The 20,308-nt window shown below is 42.5% G+C and overlaps 1 protein-coding gene across 1 annotated transcript in view; it reads right to left on the bottom strand.

Annotated features, from left to right (window-relative positions):
* LOC115082324 (atrial natriuretic peptide receptor 2-like) overlaps positions 1-20,308 on the bottom strand; it is a 112,773-nt gene that overhangs the window by 19,754 nt on the left and 72,711 nt on the right. The window contains exons 10-11 of the mRNA XM_029586557.1: positions 16,783-16,906; positions 2,677-2,745 (exon numbers count right to left, since the gene is read on the bottom strand). Coding sequence (XP_029442417.1) covers positions 2,677-2,745; positions 16,783-16,906 — 193 coding nt within the window. The remainder of the gene's footprint in view (positions 1-2,676; positions 2,746-16,782; positions 16,907-20,308) is intronic.

Consider the following 20,308-nt stretch of genomic DNA (forward strand, 5'->3'; position numbering starts at 1 on the left):
TCAACAGGCTTGGACATTGTTTAAAAATATAATCCTAGAAGCGCAGTCCATATGTATTCCACACATTAAGAAAGGTGGAAAGAAGGCAAAACGATTACCGTCATGGTTAAAAGGTGAGGTGAAAGAGGCTACTTTAGCCATAAAAACATCCTACAAAAATTGGAAGAAGGATCCATCTGAAGAAAATAGGATAAAACATAAGCATTTTCAAGTTAAGTGTAAAACATTGATAAGACAGGCAAAGAGAGAATTTGAAATGAAGTTGGCCATAGAAGCAAAAACTCATAATAAAAACTTTTAAAAATATATCCGAAGCAAGAAATCTGTGAGGGAGTCGGTTGGACCATTAGATGACCGAGGGGTTAAAGGGGCTCTTAGGGAAGATAAGGCCATTGCAGAAAGACTAAATGAATTCTTTGCTTCCGTGTTTACTAATGAGGATGTTGGGGAGATGCCAGTTCCATCAGGGGTGATGAGTCAGATGAACTGAACAAAATCACTGTGAACCTGGAAGATGTAGTAGGCCAGATTGACAACTAAAGAGTAGCAAATCACCTGGACCAGATGGTATGCATCCTAAGGTACTGAAGGAACTAAAAAATGAAATTTCTGATCTATTAGTTAAAATTTGTAACCTAACATTAAAATCATCCATTGTACCTGAAGACTGGAGGGTGGCCAATGTACCCCAATATTTAAAAAGGCTCCAGTGGGAATCCGGGTAATTATAGACCAATGAGCTTGACTTCAGTGCCAGGGAAAAATAGTAGAAACTATTCTCAAGATCAAAATCGTAGAGCATATAGAAAGACATGATTTAATGGAACAAAGTCAACATGGATTTACGCAAGGGAAGTCTTGCCTAACAAATCTGCTTCATTTTTTTGAAGGGGTTAATAAACATGTGGATAAAAGTGAACCAGTAGATGTAGTGTATTTGGATTTTCAGAAGGCATTTGACAAAGTCCCTCATGAGAGGCTTCTATGAAAACTAAAAAGTCATGGGATAGGAGGCGATGTCCTTTCATGGATTACAAACTGGTTAAAAGATAGGAAACAGAGAGTAGGATTAAATGGTCAATTTTCTCAGTGGAAAAGGGTAAACAGTGGAGTGTCTCAGGGATCTGTACTTGGACCGGTGCTTTTCAATATATATATAAATTATCTGGAAAGGAATACGATGAGTGAGGTTATCAAATTTGTGGATGATACAAAATTATTCAGAGTAGTTAAATCACAAGCAGATTGTGATACATTACAGGAGGACCTTGCAAGACTGGAAGATTGGGCATCCAAATGGTAGATGAAATTTAATGTGGACAAGTGCAAGGTGTTGCACATAGGGAAAAATAACCCTTGCTGTAGTTACACGATGTTAGGTTCCATATTAGGAGCTACCACCCAGGAAAAAGCTCTAGGCATCATAGTGGATAACACATTGAAATCGTTGGTTCAGTGTGCGGCAGCAGTCAAAAAAGCAAACAGAATGTTAGGAATTATTAGGAAGGGAATGGTTAATAAAATGGAAAATGTCATAATGCCTCTATATCGCTCCATGGTGAGACCGCACCTTGAATACTATGTACAATTCTGGTCATCGCATCTCAAAAAAGATATAGTTGCAATGGAGAAGGTACAGAGAAGGGCAACCAAAATGATAAAGGGATGGCACAGCTCCTGTATGAGGAAAGGCTGAAGAGGTTAGGGCTGTTCAGCTTGGAGAAGAGACGGCTGAGGGGGGATATGATAGAGGTGTTTAAGATCATGAGAGGTCTTGAACAAGTAGATGTGACTCAGTTATTTACACTTTCGAATATTAGAAGGACTAGGGGGCATTCCATGAAGTTAGCAAGTAGCACATTTAAGACTAATCGGAGAAAATTCTTTTTCACTCAACGCACAATAAAGCTCTGGAATTTGTTGCCAGAGGATGTGGTTAGTGCAGTTAGTGTAGCTGGGTTCAAAAAAGTTTGGATAAGTTCTTGGAGGAGAAGTCTATTAACGGCTATTAATCAAGTTGACTTAGGGAATAGCCATTGCTATTAATTGCATCAGTAGCATGGGTTCTTCTTAGTGTTTGGGTAATTGCCAGGTTCTTGTAGCCTGGTTTGACCTCTGTTGGAAACAGGATGCTGGGCTTGATGGACCCTTGGTCTGACCCAGCATGGCAATTTCTTATGTTCTTATGATCTTAGGGATACCTCCTGGAAGCTGCTGAACCTATGGGGTAGGATGGGAAAGGGGATGACAGGACAGGGATACCTGCTGGCAGCTGCTGATCCTGTGGGGTAGGATGAGAAGGGGGCTGACAGGGCAGGGATACCTCCAGAAAGCTGCAGAGACTGCTGGAGTTCTGCCAGGGCAGAGGTAACATGGAGAAGCTGCTAAGACTATGGTGAGAGGATGTGGGGTGGGATCTGACAGGGCAGGGATTTCTCCTGGGAGCTGGTGAGCTTCAATGTATTCATAAATCCAAAATCTTCCCAAACTCAGCATCTTGCTTTATTCTTTTATGTGAAAACAAAAATGCTTCTAAAATATGTGCAGTAAAATTAGTGAGAGGAAAAACCCCAGAGTGTTTCTCTCTGTTACACATGTGTAATCTTAATAATAAATGGTCATTTATACTGCTGTCAAACTGGAATATATTGAAGAACGTGATGACAGCTTGCTTACCTTGTAAACATCAAAGTTATCAATGATGGCATCAAAACAGGTGTAGAGGTCGTTCAGCAAGGTCACGACCTGTGGAGTCAGAGAGAAGGCAGATTATAGACCACAGGTAGGACTGTTTCCTGAGGGCTCTTGGCGGGATAGGTATTTATGTAGTGAATTTTCAGCACAGGGTACCAGTGAAAGGGAACTTAGTGTAGCACAATATACAGTCATGGAGCTCCCTGCTTCAACTGAATTTAATATTCTGCTAATGAGTAAAAACCCCTCAGAGCAGTCAGAGAATGCACAAAGACCTCACTTGGAATGCTGAGTACAATTCTGGAGACCGCGCCTTCACAAGGATAGAAACAGGAGGGAGTCAGTCCAGAGGGAGGCTACTAAAATGGTCAGTGGTCTTCTTTCTAAACCATACGGGGAGAGACTTAAGGATCTAAACATGTACACCCTAGACTAGAGGAAAGGTGAGATAGGGGAGATAGGATAGAGACATTCAGATATCTCACAGGTTTGCATGCAAAGGAAGTGAGCCTCTTTCAATGGAAAGGAGGCTCTAGAGTGAGGGGTCATGTGATGAGGGTGAAAGAGGGTAGACTCAGGAGTAATCTTAGGAAATATTTCTTTACAGAGAGGGTGGTGGATGCATGGAACGGCCTCCTAGTGGAGACAAAAGCAGTTTCTGAATTAAAGAAAGCCTGGGATAAATGCAGGGGATCTCTAAGGAAGTGATGCTTAATTAATTGGACGGATGGGCAGATGGATGGTCTTTTTCTGGCCTCATGTTTCTTTGTTTCTGTATTTCTATGTATAACTGTGTAACACTAAGGAATGCATATAGAGAGGTGGACATCATTACTGTGTAAAAGTAAATGGTGACATTATTGTACTTGAATACTTATCACCACTGTACAGTACTGTGATTGTCCAAGCTCAACTGTCGAGATTGGATGGGCCATTTTTATTTTTCTGCTTGGACAAGCAGGATCAAATGGTGCCAAGAAGGATAGCTCTGAGAGCTTAGAAAGAGCAAGAAGTGTGTTCCCATGTAGCCACACGTCTCCTCAGTCTTTCTAGCAAGCTGACCAACTCTAATGGCGCCATCAACATGCATTTGCATGTTGCGGGCGCCATTAGTTTTGGGGGGGGGTTGGACACACGTTTCCTACAGGAACTTGTCCAAACCTTTTTTAAATGCAGCTACACTAATAGCTTTCACCACATCCTCTGGCAACGAATTCCAGAGCTTAATTATGCATTGAGTAATACAATATTTTCTCTTATTAGTTTCAAATGTATTACCCTGTAACTTCATTGTGTGTCCCCTGGTCTTTGTATTTTTCCAAAGAACAAACAACTGATTAATGTTTACTCGTTTCATTCCACTCATTTTATAGACCTCTATCATATCCCCCCTCAGTCGTCTCTTCTCCAAGCTGAACAGCTCTAACCTCTTCAGCCTTTCCTCATAGGGGAATTGTTCCATCCCCTTTATCATCTTGGTCATCCTTCTCTGTACCTTTTCTAATCCTGTTATATCTTTCTTGAGATGTGGTGACAGAACTGCACACAATACTCAAGATGAGGTCGCACCATGGAGCGATACAGAGGCATTAGGATATTCTCTGTTTTATTCTTCCCTAATAATCCCCAGCATGCTGTTTGCTTTCTTGGCTGCTGCTGCACACAATGCTCATTGTATGGTTTCTCTATGGAGTGATACAGAGGCATTATGATATTCTCTGTTTTATTCTCCATTCCTTTCCTAATTTATTTATTTTGATTTTTCTATACCGGCATTCGTGATAACATCACATCAAGCCGGTTTACAGTAAACAATGGGGTAATAACCGGAACATAGAACAAAATATGTAATAAACATATTATAAATGCAGTTACAATAAACAAGGAGACGTACAACTAGGAGTAAGAAGAAGAAAAGATAGAAACTTTAACATGGTGTATTAACCTGTAGAATGGTAAAGTTTCCAAAAATGGAAGTGAATGATTTACAATGAATTGTTCAGTTCAAAAATGCAGTTTTTAACAATAAGGAAGAAATCATAAGTAATGAAGATTCTGGATGTTTATAAAGTTTAGGGGAAGATTATCAGGATGGTTATAAAAGAAAATTGTTGCTTGGAATTTGAATATCGGAGAGAGTTGTTTTTAGTCTGAGTCTGGGAAGGCTTGTTTGAAAAGCCATGTTTTGAGTCTTTTTCTGAATGTCAATAAGCAGGGTTCTTGTCTAAGTTCCGTTGGTATGGAATTCCAAAGAGTGGGTCCTGCTGTGGAGAAAGCCCTATCTCTATAAGTTATATGGAGGGAAGTTTTGGACGGTGGTACCTGCAGAGACTCTTTGTAGTACTCTCTTATGGGTCTGGAGGAAGTATGCTTTATGAAAGGGATTTGTAGGTTGAGAGGAGCGATTTGTTGGATGGATTTATAGATTATGGTGATTGACTTATAAAGAATTCTGAAATGGATTGGCAGCCAGTGTAAATCTTTAAGGCTCGGGGTGATGTGCTCTCTTCTCCTTGTATTTGTTAGAATTCTAGCTGCCGTATTTTGAACCATTTGTAACGGTTTGGTATGTGTTATGGTAATAATATGGTAATAATATGGTAATAATATGGTAATAATCCCCAGCACTCTATTTGCTTTCTTGGCTGCTGCTGCTGCACACAATCTCATTGTATGGTTTCACTATGGAGTGATACAGAGACATTATGATATTCTCTGTTTTATTCTCCATTCCTTTCCTAATGATCCCTAGCACTCTGTTTGCTTTCTTAGCTGCTGCTCCACACTGAGCAGAAGATTTCAACATATTTTCAACATTGTAGTGTGTTTTTTATTTATATATGTCTTTATATTTTTAGGGACCACATGTTTCTCTTGGCACTTCCTATCTGTTTAGTTATATCAGCTGCATCTCCATCTCTGCTTATACTCCACATTTGTTTGGTATAGGTATATGTTCAGTGTAATGCCGCCCCTAAGACCTGTAAACAGTGGACAGGTTTTACAGTGCATTTTATGCTGTTTCATAGGTGCCCAGCTTGTCTACAATTTTTATTATGAATTTCATATTTGAGTTTTTCAGCTGATGCAGGCATTTTTGCTAAAACATGGCCATCTCTGCTGTTAGCATATATTCATTTTTATGTATTTATAATATTAAAATATTATTTGCTTAATTGGCTGTTCTTTTATTGTATTGTATTGCATTTATTTATTATATATAATTTATGTTCATCATTCGTCCCTCATATTTTGATTGTATTATCGTATATTTATACAATTTGCTTTTTTAACCCATGCTGAATGCTCCTTGAAATTTGTAGACTATAAGACTTCAAAATAAATAAACAAATACATTGCCTTGAGCCTTTCACATGGGGCAATTAATAAGTGGAATAATAATAAATAAATACATGCTGGTTACTCATTTGTGTTTCACAGTTTGCAGCATTTTTCTCTCCTTTTTGTCTCTGGTTTCATGAGTTGAGCCAGACCTACATTTAGATCCCAGGGTATGGGAGGATAAACAGAGGTTTAACATGATTTAGGCCTTTCATGAATCTGGCAAATGTAGGTTGATGAGAAACAGGAAGATCCTTCAAAATGTTCATAGTATGCCACTATAGCGCTAAGATGAATTCTGACAGAATTAGTCTTCAGTCCTCACTGAGAAACATTTTAACAAATATTGAAGTAAAATGGGAATAGGACATTTGAAGATATAATATCTTCTTATTGAGCATTTTCTACTTGCTGGGAGAACTTTGGTAACTTCAAAAGGCAACTGTACAGAAGATAAGGACATAAGAACATAAGAAATTGCCATGCTGGGTCAGACTAAGGGTCCATCAAGCCCAGCATCCTGTTTCCAACAGTGGCCAATCCAGGCCACAAGAACCTGGCAATTACCCAAACACTAAGAAGATCCCATGCTACTGATGCAATTAATAGCAGTGGCTATTCCCTAAGTAAATTTGATTAATAGCAGTTAATGGACTTCTCCTCCCAGAACTTATCCAACCGTTTTTTAAACCCAGCTACACTGGGGGGACCTTTCCTATTCTACTGCCGGGACCTGGAGGCTTTTGTGATCGTTGCAAGCACCTGCTTGGACACCCTGCCTGTTATAAGACCCCGAGGACTACAAAATGAAGCTTGTTGCAGTGAGAGAGGGGGACCTTTCCTGTTCCATTTTTGGGACCTGGAGGCTTTTGTGATCGTTACGGGCACCTGCTTGGATACCCTGCCCGTTATAGGACTCCAAGGACTACAAAATCGAGGTGTGCTGTGGCACGCCACCACCCCGAAGCCGTGCACCAAAGGGACACGCCCCTTCTGCCAGTTTTTCCTTCTATTTTCTTTTTAGATTATTATGGGAAGGAAAAGGAAGGGGAAAACTTTAACAACAGTTTCCACCCTCACCTCAGTTCATGGGCCAATGGATTTACATGTAAATAAAGCTAATTCATCACTGTGTGAATTGAGTACAGAATTAGCTGGGATTTCATTATCCCCAGAAGCACGTTCTCCACCTCCTAAACCCCAATCTCCTTCAGGTATGCCTATGTGTGATTTAAATATTTCTTTAAATAACTCTCATCATCTCAAGTATATGAACACTTTGGAACTTCAACAGGTTTTAGCTCCCATGCCTACTACCAGCAATTTATTGACTGAGAGAATAGAGAATCAGGATAATCTACCATTTTTGCCAACAGTTTCCCAACCTGTTCCTGAACCAGTTTTATTAAATTTAATAAAGGATGGGGCTTCTTTGATTAATCAAGAGGAACCAGTAGAAGTTTCTCTTGGAGAGTGATTTCTAGGATTAATAATTCTTTAATTCTGTAAACCAGTTATCTTATTATATTGAAAAGGCATCTCTTAAGTTTTCAGAGCTGGAAAATAGAATCTGAAGTTAAATTACAGTCTGGAGTTATATATAATTTGCAATCAACCTCAGTTACAGGCATTAAGGATAATTTAATTATCCACCAGTAGTGTGAAGCCTTAGAGAACTGTTTGCTTTCAAAGAATTTATGTCTATTGAATTTTCCTATAACTTGCCTCCTTTCAGGAGTCGAGCTATTTAAACAATATACAATCGAAACCCTTCAATTTTCAAGTGTTAAGATATTCTTACTCTCTAATTCTTATTACCTGCCTGCTAAAAAAGAGGGGGGGAAATATAGCCAACGAGTCTTTTGACGCCTTAACACCAATTGTAAGTCTTAATATTTCATCATTTCTTGAATCTGATGATATAAGAACTAGAGCCACCTTTGTGGTTACTTTTGTATTAGATAACAGATAAAGGCTTGTTCTTTCAGCAGTATTTTAAGTTTAAGGAGAGTAATTTTTGTGGACAAAAGATTCAGATTTTTCCAGATGTCTCTAGGGAAACTCAGTCAAGAAGGAAGCAGTTTCTTCTGTTGAAGTCCAGGGTGTTAGACATAGGGCATCCTCTTATTTGAAATTTCCTTGCAAGTGTTTATATCTTTTCAAGGTAATAAGTTTATTTTTTCAAACCCAGCTGCACGAACTGCACTAACCACATCCTCTGGAAACAAATTCCAGAGCTTATTGTGCGTTGAGTGAAAATTAATTTTCTCTGATTAGTGTTAAATGTGCTACTTGCTAACTTCATGGAATGCCCCCTAGTCTCCATACGATTCTTTTTACACACTTGGCAGATCACACGTTCTCCTATCCTGCCCCGGACCTCTTTCAGTTTTGACCTGGACTGGACATACTATCTTACCATCTTACACAGACTTATTATTGTACATATATATATTTATTTTAAATTGCTTTTGTGTTGGTTTCTGGTCTTTTTCTGATTAATCGACATCCTGTTCTCCAAGTATCTCTGACTGTAACAGCTGCTTATACTACACCTAGTTTTATCACCTGTTTTCCTAGTTCTATGTAACCTCTGTTCTATGTAATGCCTGTTGCAATATTCTGTTCCACTGTAAACCGATATGATATGTAACTTTCTACATGAATGTCGGTATAGAAAAGTTCAAAATAAATCCTCTGGCAACAAATTCCAGAGCTTTATTGTGCGTTGAGTGAAAAAGAATTTTCTCCGATTAGTCTTAAATGTGCTACTACTTGTTAACTTCATGGAGTGCCCCCTAGTCCTTCTATTATTTGAAAGTGTAAATAACCAATTCACATCTACTCGTTCAAGACCTCTCATGATCTTAAAGATCTTTATCATATCACCCCTCAGCCATCTCTTCTCCAAGCTGAACAGCACTAACCTCTTTAGCCTTTCCTCATAGGGGAGCTGGTCCATCCCCTTTATCATTTTGGTTGCCCTTCTCTGTACCTTCTCCATCTCAACTATATCTTTTTTGAGATGCGGCAACCAGAATTGTACACAGTATTCAAGGTGTGGTCTCACCATGGAGCGATACAGAGGCATTATGACATTTTCCGTTCTATTAACCATTCCCTTCCTAATAATTCCTAACATTCTGTTTGCTTTTTTGACTGCTGCAGCACACTGAGCCGACAATTTTAAAGTATTATTCACTATGATGCCTAGATCTTTTTCCTGGGTGGTAGCTCCTAATATGGAACCTAACATCGTGTAACTACAGCAACAGTTATTTTTCCCTATATGCAACACCTTGCACTTGTCCACATTAATGTTGCATATGTTGACCCTTGAACCGAGATGAGGTAGGAACCACCACCAAAGGCAAGCCCTCAGTAGTCCTGGTCATCGGTTAGGCGGTACAGGTGGAGAAGACCCAACTGGAGCTTCACCTATACCAGCCCACATTCCCCTCAGGTTGAGCCCTTGGGTGCTGGGGCCAGCAGGTCTTAGGTGCGGGTCTCCCTTGAGGAGGTGTCCAGAAGAAGACAAGATGCCATCAGGCAGACTGGGTCGAGGCTGGTAGTGGACAGGCGTAACCAGGAACAGGGCAGGCAGCGAAGTGGCAGTTTCTCTTAAGGGTAGTAACTGCCGCTCTGTGCAGGTTACCCCCATGTTTCTCTTAAGGGTAGTAACTGCCACTCCCTGCAGGTTTAGCTTTTTTATTTATTCCCATCCTCTAGCCTTTTAGGGATCCACAGGTTTATCCCACCCCCCTTTGAAATCCTTCACAGTTTTAGTCTTCGGAAGGGCATTCCAGGCATCCATCACCCTCCTCAGTGAAGAAATATTTCCTGACATTGGTTCTAAGTCTTCCTCCCTGGAGTTTCAAATCGTGACCCCTGGTTCTACTAGATTGTTTCCAATGGAAAATGTTTGTTGACGACCATGGATCATTAAAACATTTCAAGTATCTGAAGGTCTGTATCATATCCCTCCTGCACCTCTCCTCCAGGGTATACATATTTAGGTTCTTCAGCGTCTTTTCATAAGTCATTTGATGGAGACCACCCACCATTTTGGTTGCAAGGGATGTGGGGGTAAAGAAGAAGCATTAAGGATCATCCTAAAAAGAAGTTGCTGCTTCCATTTTTACTGGGGTGATCTACAGGCCTCCAACTCAATGGAAGAACTGGACAGAGACCTGATTGAGGACATCCAAAAGGTGGGAAAGAAGGGAGAAGTTTTCCTCACTGGAAATTTTAATCTTCAGGATGTGGATTGGAGCATCTACAAAAAGTAGAGAGACAGTGGATTCCCTTCAAGGGGTTTTTCTCAAACAAATGGTAATGGAAACTAGGGATGTGAATCAGGCTTTGGACGATTGAAAATATCGGACGATATTTTCAAAATAGTCAGAAATCGGGGGCTCCCCCAAAACGATAGGAAAACCCCACGATATTGATTGTGGGGGTACTCTTATTGTTTTGGGGGAGGGCGGGAAAAACGGCACACAAAAATAACCCCTAACCCACCCCGACCCTTTAAAACTAATCCCTTAGCTTCCCCCACCCTCCCAACCCCCCCAAAAACTTTTTACAGGTACCTGGTGGTCCAGTGGAGGTCCCTGGAGCGATCTCCCACTCCCGGGCCGTCGGCTGCCATTAATCAAAATGGTGCCGATGGCCCTTTGTCCTTACCATGTGACAGGGTATCCGTGCCATTGGCCGGACCCTGTCACATGGTAGGAGCACTGGATGGCCGGCGCCATCTTGTGCTCCTACCATGTGACAAGGGCTGACCAACGCTCCAGAGATCGCTCCGGGAGATCGCTCCAGGGACCCCCACTGGACCACCAGGTACCTGTAAAAGGAATTAGTTTTAAAGGGTCGGGGTGGGCTTTTTGTTTATCGGCTCGGGCGCAGCCGATAAACAAAACCGAGATTGGGCCCGATGAAAAAAAACCACATGTGAATCGGAACCGGAATCCGAACCGATTCCGGTTCCGATTCACATCTCTAATGGAAACCACAAGGGAGGATGTGATACTCGATCTAGTTCTCTCTAATGGTGATAATATCTCTAATATTTGAGTAGAGGCTCATCTGAGGTGATCATCAGACAGTCGGGCTGATACAGTACAGTGCGCTCTGCCGGAGCGCACTGTTAACCCGCCATTGGACGCGCATTTTCGATGCGCTAGCGTTACCCCTTATTCAGTAAGGGGCCGAAAACGCGTGTCCAACCCGCCGAACCCAATAGCGCCCGCAAGCCACCGAACCCAATAGCGCCCGCAAGCCACACATTTTGCTTTCAGAAATTAGCGCCTACCAATTTCTTCGGGCACCGGGAAAGTGCACAGAAAAGCCGTAAAAACTGCTTTTCTGTGCACCCTCCGACTTAATATCATGGTGATATTAAGTCGGAGGTCCCGAAAGTTTCGAAAAGTAAAAAAAAAAAAAAAAAAATTGAAGTCGGCCCGCGGCTGTCGGGTCAAAAACCGGACACTCAATTTTGCTGGCGTCCGGTTTCCGAGCCTGTGGCTGACAGCGGGCTCGAGAATCGACGCCGGCAAAATTGAGCATCGGCTGTCAAACCCGCTGACAGCCGCCTCTCCTTTTGCCTGTTTTTACCGCCGGGCCTCATTTGAATAGAGAATCGCGTGCACAGGAGAGTGGCCTGTGGGCGCACCAGGAGAGCGGGCATTTGCCCGCTCTCCCGTGGACTTTACTGTATTGGCCCAAATGTGATTTGATATTGCAACCCAAGTAAATTTGAATGTCCCAATAGAGAGGTGGTTATAAAAGCTAATATATATATATATATATATATATATTTTTTTTTTTTTTTTTTCTAGTTTAAAAGCCACCCTATATCCTTTTAAAAGTTAGCACCAGCAGCCTGGTTCCACTCTGGTTAAAGTGAACAGTTCATTATGGTGGGAGGTGTCTTCATGGAAAAATGTAGCAATCTACTTTAAAAATATACCTAAAAGCACATTTTTAAAGTTTTAGGCCCATTATAAAAGCCTCTGTGCAGGTGGGAATGTCCTGCATAAAATCAAATTATTCCCAACATGTAAATTCTATGTAGGACATTTAACATTCAACTCAATTAAGTCTTAAGGGAGTTCCTAAGGGCAGCACCGACTGCATCACTTTTTAATTAGCTAACTAATGGTATCATCTAACCCCGGCAAACCACTGGGATGCTGAAGTCACCAGCCCTGGAAAAAACAATGGGCTGAAAGTGTTTGAAGTATAATCGTTTACCATTAGTGCAACAGTAAATCCTTTTTCAAAGTACAAAATTACTTATCTTTGCAAGAATCCAGTAGAAGCTGATGACAAGAGGCGCTCTGGGCCACACAGTAATTGTTTGATCCTCCTATGACATCAGTTTCCATTGGATTCTTACAAGGACAAGTAATTTTTGTACTTTGAATTATTGTTTAATAGCAGCAGAACTTTTGTTTAATTTGCAGTGACTTTTTAATTGCACCCAAAAAAAATATAATGAGAGAGGATTTATTGTTACACTAATGGTAACACAGTAACATAGTAATGAGAGCAGAAAAGGACCAAATGGTCCACCCAGTCTGCCCAGCAAGTTACTACCAATCCTTATGATAAGGGTAGTAATATTTACAATCAGAAACCAAGTAACTGTCGTACTCATAAAAAATTACTGCTAGCAATAGTTTTACTGGGAGAGGAGCCTTCCTGAAAATTCCAGCAATGCTCACTTACTTTGCTTTTGGACTTGGCCACAGAAGCAGTTCTTTGCTTTTTCTCTTACGTCTGCATATCAGAACCTCCAGACCGTAAAAGTCAGGGCTCGTTTGGGTTGCCGTCTGAATCCAATTCCCCTTTCGCCCTCACACACCCGTCGTCAAAGCAGAGGGTGATGTTGCAGTTGTATAAAAAATATCAATGCTTTTTAGTTGAGAATACTAATCCCTCCCTGTGCTTCTGCTAAGGGGAGAACCTGTCGCACTGAGCCGGTTACCCCCATGCACTCTTCTCTTCATTCCCATCCTCTCGCCTTTAGGGATCCACAGTGTTTATTAGAGATGTGAATCGGAACCAGAATCGGATCCGATATCAGTTCCGATTCACATCTCTAGTGTTTATCCCATGCCCATCCTCTTTTTTATACACATTTTTAAGAAAAAAAATAATTTTCAACATTTTTTCATGAATTTCCATAATGATTTACAGTACTAATTTTATAGTTATTTATGTCTACAAAAATGTACCTAGGGAACACTGTAGTTAGGTACTATTCAATCTTCATCCTCAAAACCCAGAAGTTCATCTCCAGAGCTGAATGAAGAATCACTTGAAGCCTCTTCTTCAGAAACAGAGACTTCGTATCACAAATCATCCTCTGTGCCATCAAGTGAGTTACTAATTCCACATTTCTTAAATGACTTTACAAGTGTCTCATGTTTCACAGCATCCCATGAAGTTCTGACCCATTCACAAATCTGCGAAATGCTAGGCCTCCTCCTTCTTCCTGATGGTGTCACTTCAAAATCTGTAGACTGCATCCAACTGTTCCATTTCTCCTTCATGAATCCTTTAAAAGGTTTATTAACGCAGACATCTAAAGGTTGAAGCTGGCTCGTTAGACCACCTGGAATTACAACTATTTGAGTTTTCAGTTGGTTGATTTTATTTTTCACAGCTTTGTTCTGTGACTCTGAAACTGATCCCATACTAGGAAGGCAGCTTTCTATAACAGTCCACCAGGACGCCTAGACCACACATTGTCTATCCACAACTTCATCCCCCTTCATCCATCCTGCCCTTAGGATGAACATGCACAAACACACCTTTAGGCAGTTTTTCCTTGGGCAAGGTTTTCCTTTTGAAAATCAAAAGAGGCGGCAATTTTGTTCCATTGGCACAGCAAAACAACATGACTGTGTAATGCGTTTTCTCATGCCCACATGTTTTAACAATAACACTTTATATCACCTTTGGAATCTACTGTTTTGTTTGAGAGTACATCGAATGTCAGTGGGACCTCATCCATTTTTCCTATTTGTGAAAGTTCAAAATGTTCTCTTTTTCTTGCATTAATGACAAATCTATGAAACTCAATAATCTTGTGATCATATTCTGTTGGCATCTTTTGTGCTATTTTTGTTATAGTCCGCATACTTAGGTCATTTCTCTTCATGAATCTAGAACACCATGACGTTGATCCTGTAAAATCAGCAATGCCCCTGTTAGTAGCTATCAGTCTTGCTTGTTGATTAATCATTTTTGTGGAAACTGAAAATCCCGAGCTTCTGTGGTCTAATATCCAAGTTTTTTATTCTTCTTCTAGTTCCGGCCATTTTGCAATTCCATGTCGCAGATTGTGTTTACTATGCATAGCTTTTTATAAGTCCTCTTCCTGTCTTCTCCAAGTTCTTATCATCTTTTCAGTTGGTGGTGACCTGAAATTTCTCTCTGCTGCTCTGTTTCTGTGTTTTTTAGCATATACAATCACTCGTAGCTTGAATGCAATATCATAGCAGAATCTGCATTGTTTTTGAGCCATGTTTTGCCAAGAAATCTCAACATAAAATATCACAGCACACTGAGACTTGATTCCCTAGAAACTAAGATGTAGGCTCTTGAAATGGCAGCTACTTCAGGTAGCAGTAAAGTAGAGAAGCTTGAACATCAATACGCAGCTGTGACCGAAAAGATTGAAGACCTCGAGAACTGCGGACGTTGGTGAAATATCCGACTTGTGGGATTTCCTGAAGGGGATGAGGGTACCGACCAAACTGCATTCTTTGAGAAGTGACTTCCCGATATGCTCGGCCTCTCAGCAAAAAGAGGCCGCATTAAACTCAAGTGGGCGCATCGGGCTCTCCTACCACTGCCAGGGCTGAGCAACCTCTTCCTGTCTTTCAATTCATAAGGCTCATTTTATCTCTTCTGATGCATGCATTGAATGGTTTTCCCTCTGTGGTACATATACTGTATTCACCGGCGCATAAGACGCACCCCATATTTTAGTCGTATTTTGAGGGGAAAATGCGTCCTATACACCGGTAAATACAGTAGATACTGCACTGTGTTGAATTGATGCGCAGCTATTTTAGAACTTAATATGGCTGTGTTATCCAGTAAGGCAGGATTTTTCCCTAAAGAGGTATTAGAGTGAGTCTGAAATTTCTTTTCTGTTTTAGAGCTAATTCTACCAATACTAATTGGTGGGGTATTTGGACCTTTTGAGGGCCTCGCAAGACTGAACCTAATACTTGATATCCAAGTTTTTTGAGAGTGGGCATGTTGGCAAAGGCATCTGCCACATTCATGTTTGCAGTTCTTGCTGAAGTCTATGTTCTGGAACTGCTACAACTTGTTTTGGAGGTTCAGGAAACTTTAATAAAGTAAAGATGTCTTCTCTAAGTTCTGCCTCTCGGAATAGGAAGAAAGGAATCTTGTTGACTATCTTTTGTATAAAAGCAGAATAGGCCATATCCTCAGGAGGAGACATTTTCATAGCAGGCTGTGGAGAAGGATCGGATGGAAGGTCAGTGGCGTCATCATCATCCGAGTGGGTACAGTGGAGGAATGTAAGAAGATTCAGAGCCTTCTTATGAATAAGAAAATATTATAGGAAGCTCCTTGGATGAGGGTGAGTCATATGTTATCTGTAGCCATGAAAAGGTGTAATAGCTGACTGGTTTTCCATCTTTGCTTTCAATGACTCTAAAATTGGAAATATCTGCTCCAAGGGAGGAAGAGGTGGCATATTAGTAAAATAATGTTTTACGAGATCCAGCCACATCTTCCTAACCAAGGAACATTGGTCAGATGCAGAAAGAACAGTAGAAGAACCAATTCAGGAACAAAAATCGGGATTGATGAGCTTTGGTCCTGCTTTGATTTCTCTACGCCAAAAACTGATTCTTTGTGTCAAAAAGCTGTCTATGCAGAACATGGTATCATGGCTTTGGTTGTGGATGGAAAATCACCAAGAAGACAAAGACTACCTGATATGTTACAGCGACTCTATAATGCACAACAGACTGTGACAATCTTGCCATATAACAAGCAGCGACGGATTGAGGATTTTGCCAACCCCTAGGCACTGTTGGTGCTGTCACCCCACCTCCCCGCTCCCCCAAACAAGCGACAACAGAGCAGAAGGTGTAAGGCACAGGGTTGTTTGCTCTCCCCTGTCTGCTCCAGGCTCACCTCCTGCCCTCATGTCCCTGAATGACAAGAGGAGAGGGGCAGGATTAGGGAGCAGGGCTTTTCTTTTGCTCCCTGCTGTGTGTTAGGGCATCAACCCTCTCCTCATTTTCCCAGCACAGCATGGTGGGGGATGAGTGTGTGTGTGTGTGTGTGGGGGGGGATATCTATTAGGGATCAGAGCTGTTTTTCTTTGCTCTGTCCCTTCCTGCCTCACCCTTCCACTCTTGTTCTCTGCACTCGGAGGAGAAGGAAGCAGAGGGTTGTTCTCTGCTAAGTGAGATTCAGCACAGCTGAGAGGCAGCAAATCTTCAGCTGGCCTGCTGCCCCCCCCCCCCCCCCCCCCGTGAATTTTGCCGCCCTAGGCACAAGCCTATTGGCAAATCGAGACCCGTATATAACAGGTCACACTAAAACCATGTAACACTATGGGACACGCACAGACAGAAGAGGAGGTGAGGAAGGTGAAGGAGTGAGCAGTGGCAGGGACTATGAGAGAGCTGAAGGGAAGGCATCTGGTGCCTTTATAATCTGCAGAAGACAAATCTCCATTACCTGCATGGGCGTGCTCTCTGCTGACATGGAGGTGAAGCCCACAATGTCGCTGAAGTAAATTGTGACACTATCGAAGGCCTCGGCCTGGACGGTCTCGCCCCGTTTCAGCTGCTCAGCCACAGAACTGCAGAGGAAAAGAAGGAGACGGGAACGAGTCAGAGACTGGGGGAAAGAGGCAGCTGAAACATCACCCAGAGAGAGGGGAGGAGGGGACAGTCAACCTAACCTCACCGTGATAGAGAGAGTAAGGAAGGCAATAAAATTACACACATAGCAGGGGGCCTGATGTAGCGCAGCAGCACAAAACCAGAAGCAGATTTTCCAGATGAGAAACTACAGCCAGACCCCTCCCCCCCAAAAGATGCTGACCAAGTGGTAATGGGGGACACAAATGCAGTTTTCCTCAGAGCCGCAAGGGAACCACTAACTGCCAGACCAGGATTTTAAAAAACTGATCAAAGAAAGCACACCTAATGCAGGCTGGTTTGGTAAGGAACGAAGCACAGAGGCCCATATTCAGTAAGCCAACGAGTGGGCACGTATCCGCTGAATATTCCTGAATAAAGGTATCTGGCAGCCACCTTTAACTGGAAAACCTTTAAATCTAACCAGTTCTATTTGATTGGTGGCTTGCAGTGAACACCAGGGCGAGAAAGTTTAAAAACTCGGGGTTTGCCTGAGTAACCCAAAAAGTCATCCACTTGAATATCGACTTCTCTACCTCATCGAGGTAGCATCTCTGTGTGTTTGTACTGGAGTGCAGTGTATCTGGGCTTCTCATCGAGGTATTTATTTATTTATTTATTTAAGTTTTTTATTATACCAACATTCAAGACGGTAGTCCCATCATGCTGGTTCACAAGAAACAGGGGTGCAATAAACTTTACAATTTGAACAATGGTGCAGAAAAGCAGTTACATGTAACAGGGAATCAATAACTAGGAGTAAGAAGGAAAATGAAGATCAGATAATTATATATATATATATAATAACATTATAAGAGGTGGCTATTAATGCTATTACTAGCGAAGAATGTTGATTGGAGGAAGTTAAGTAATGTTGGAGTTAGGAAAGGCCTGCGTGAACAGCCACAGGTAGCATCTCTGTGTGTCTGTACTGGAGTGCAGTGTATCTGAGCTTCTCATCGAGATAGCATCTCTGTGTGTCTGTACTGGAGTGCAGTGTATCTGAGCTTCTCATCGAGATAGCATCTCTGTGTGTCTGTACTGGAGTGCAGTGTATCTGGGCTTCTCATCGAGGTAGCATCTCTGTGTGTCTGTACTGGAGTGCAGTGTATCTGGGCTTCTCATCGAGGTAGCATCTCTGTGTGTCTGTACTGGAGTGCAGTGTATCTGGGCTTCTCATCGAGCTAGCATCTCTGTGTGTCTGTACTGGAGTGCAGTGTATCTGGGCTTCTCATCGAGCTAGCATCTCTGTGTGTCTGTACTGGAGTGCTGTGTATCTGGGCTTCTCATCGAGATAGCATCTCTGTGTGTCTGTACTGGAGCGCAGTGTATCTGAGCTTCTCATCGAGGTAGCATCTCTGTGTGTCTGTACTGGAGTGCAGTGTATCTGGGCTTCTCATCGAGGTAGCATCTCTGTGTGTCTGTACTGGAGCGCAGTGTATCTGAGCTTCTCATCGAGGTAGCATCTCTGTGTGTCTGTACTGGATGCAGTGTATCTGAGCTTCTCATCGAGATAGCATCTCTGTGTGTCTGTACTGGAGTGCAGTGTATCTGAGCTTCTCATCGAGATAGCATCTCTGTGTGTCTGTACTGGAGTGCAGTGTATCTGGGCTTCTCATCGAGGTAGCATCTCTGTGTGTCTTTACTGGAGTGCAGTGTATCTGGGCTTCTCATCGAGGTAGCATCTCTGTGTGTCTGTACTAGAGTGCTGTGTATCTGAGCTTCTCATCGAGGTAGCATCTCTGTGTGTCTGTACTGGAGTGCAGTGTATCTGAGCTTCTCATCGAGGTAGCATCTCTGTGTGTCTGTACTGGAGCACAGTGTATCTGAGCTTCTCATCGAGGTAGCATCTCTGTGTGTCTGTACTGGAGTGCAGTGTATCTGAGCTTCTCATCGAGGTAGCATCTCTGTGTGTCTGTACTAGATGCTGTGTATCTGGCTTCTCATCGAGGTAGCATCTCTGTGTGTCTGTACTGGAGCGCAGTGTATCTGAGCTTCTCATCGAGGTAGCATCTCTGTGTGTCTGTACTGGAGTGCAGTGTATCTGGGCTTCTCATCGAGGTAGCATCTCTGTGTGTCTGTACTGGAGTGCAGTGTATCTGAGCTTCTCATCGAGGTAGCATCTCTGTGTGTCTGTACTGGAGCGCAGTGTATGTGAGCTTCTCATCGAGGTAGCATCTCTGTGTGTCTGTACTGGAGTGCAGTGTATCTGAGCTTCTCATCGAGGTAGCATCTCTGTGTGTCTGTACTGGAGTGCAGTGTATCTGGGCTTCTCATCGAGGTAGCATCTCTGTGTGTCTGTACTAGAGTGCTGTGTATCTGGGCTTCTCATCGAGGTAGCATCTCTGTGTGTCTGTACTGGAGCGCAGTGTATCTGAGCTTCTCATCGAGGTAGCATCTCTGGTGTTCTGTACTGGAGTGCAGTGTATCTGGGCTTCTCATCGAGTTAGCATCTCTGTGTGTCTGTACTGGAGTGCAGTGTATCTGAGCTTCTCATCGAGGTAGCATCTCTGTGTGTCTGTACTGGAGTGCAGTGTATCTGAGCTTCTCATCGAGGTAGCATCTCTGTGTGTCTGTACTGGAGTGCAGTGTATCTGAGCTTCTCATCGAGGTAGCATCTCTGTGTGTCTGTACTAGAGTGCTGTGTATCTGGGCTTCTCATCGAGGTAGCATCTCTGTGTGTCTGTACTGGAGTGCAGTGTATCTGGGCTTCTCATCGAGGTAGCATCTCTGTGTGTCTGTACTAGAGTGCTGTGTATCTGGGCTTCTCATCGAGGTAGCATCTCTGTGTGTCTGTACTGGAGCGCAGTGTATCTGAGCTTCTCATCGAGGTAGCATCTCTGTGTGTCTGTACTGGAGTGCAGTGTATCTGGGCTTCTCATCGAGGTAGCATCTCTGTGTGTCTGTACTGGAGTGCAGTGTATCTGAGCTTCTCATCGAGGTAGCATCTCTGTGTGTCTGTACTGGAGCGCAGTGTATGTGAGCTTCTCATCGACAGGTAGCCATCTCTGTGTGTCTGTACTGGAGTGCAGTGTATCTGAGCTTCTCATCGAGGTAGCATCTCTGTGTGTCTGTACTGGAGTGCAGTGTATCTGAGCTTCTCATCGAGGTAGCATCTCTGTGTGTCTGTACTGGAGTGCAGTGTATCTGAGCTTCTCATCGAGGTAGCATCTCTGTGTGTCTGTACTGGAGTGCAGTGTATCTGAGCTTCTCATCAAGGTAGCATCTCTGTGTGTCTGTACTGGAGGGCAGTGTATCTGGGCTTCTCATCGAGGTAGCATCTCTGTGTGTCTGTACTAGAGTGCTGTGTGTCTGGGCTTCTCATCGAGGTAGCATCTCTG

The sequence above is a fragment of the Rhinatrema bivittatum genome, unplaced genomic scaffold (assembly GCF_901001135.1).
Source record: "Rhinatrema bivittatum unplaced genomic scaffold, aRhiBiv1.1, whole genome shotgun sequence".
In the NCBI taxonomy this organism is placed as follows: domain Eukaryota; kingdom Metazoa; phylum Chordata; class Amphibia; order Gymnophiona; family Rhinatrematidae; genus Rhinatrema; species Rhinatrema bivittatum.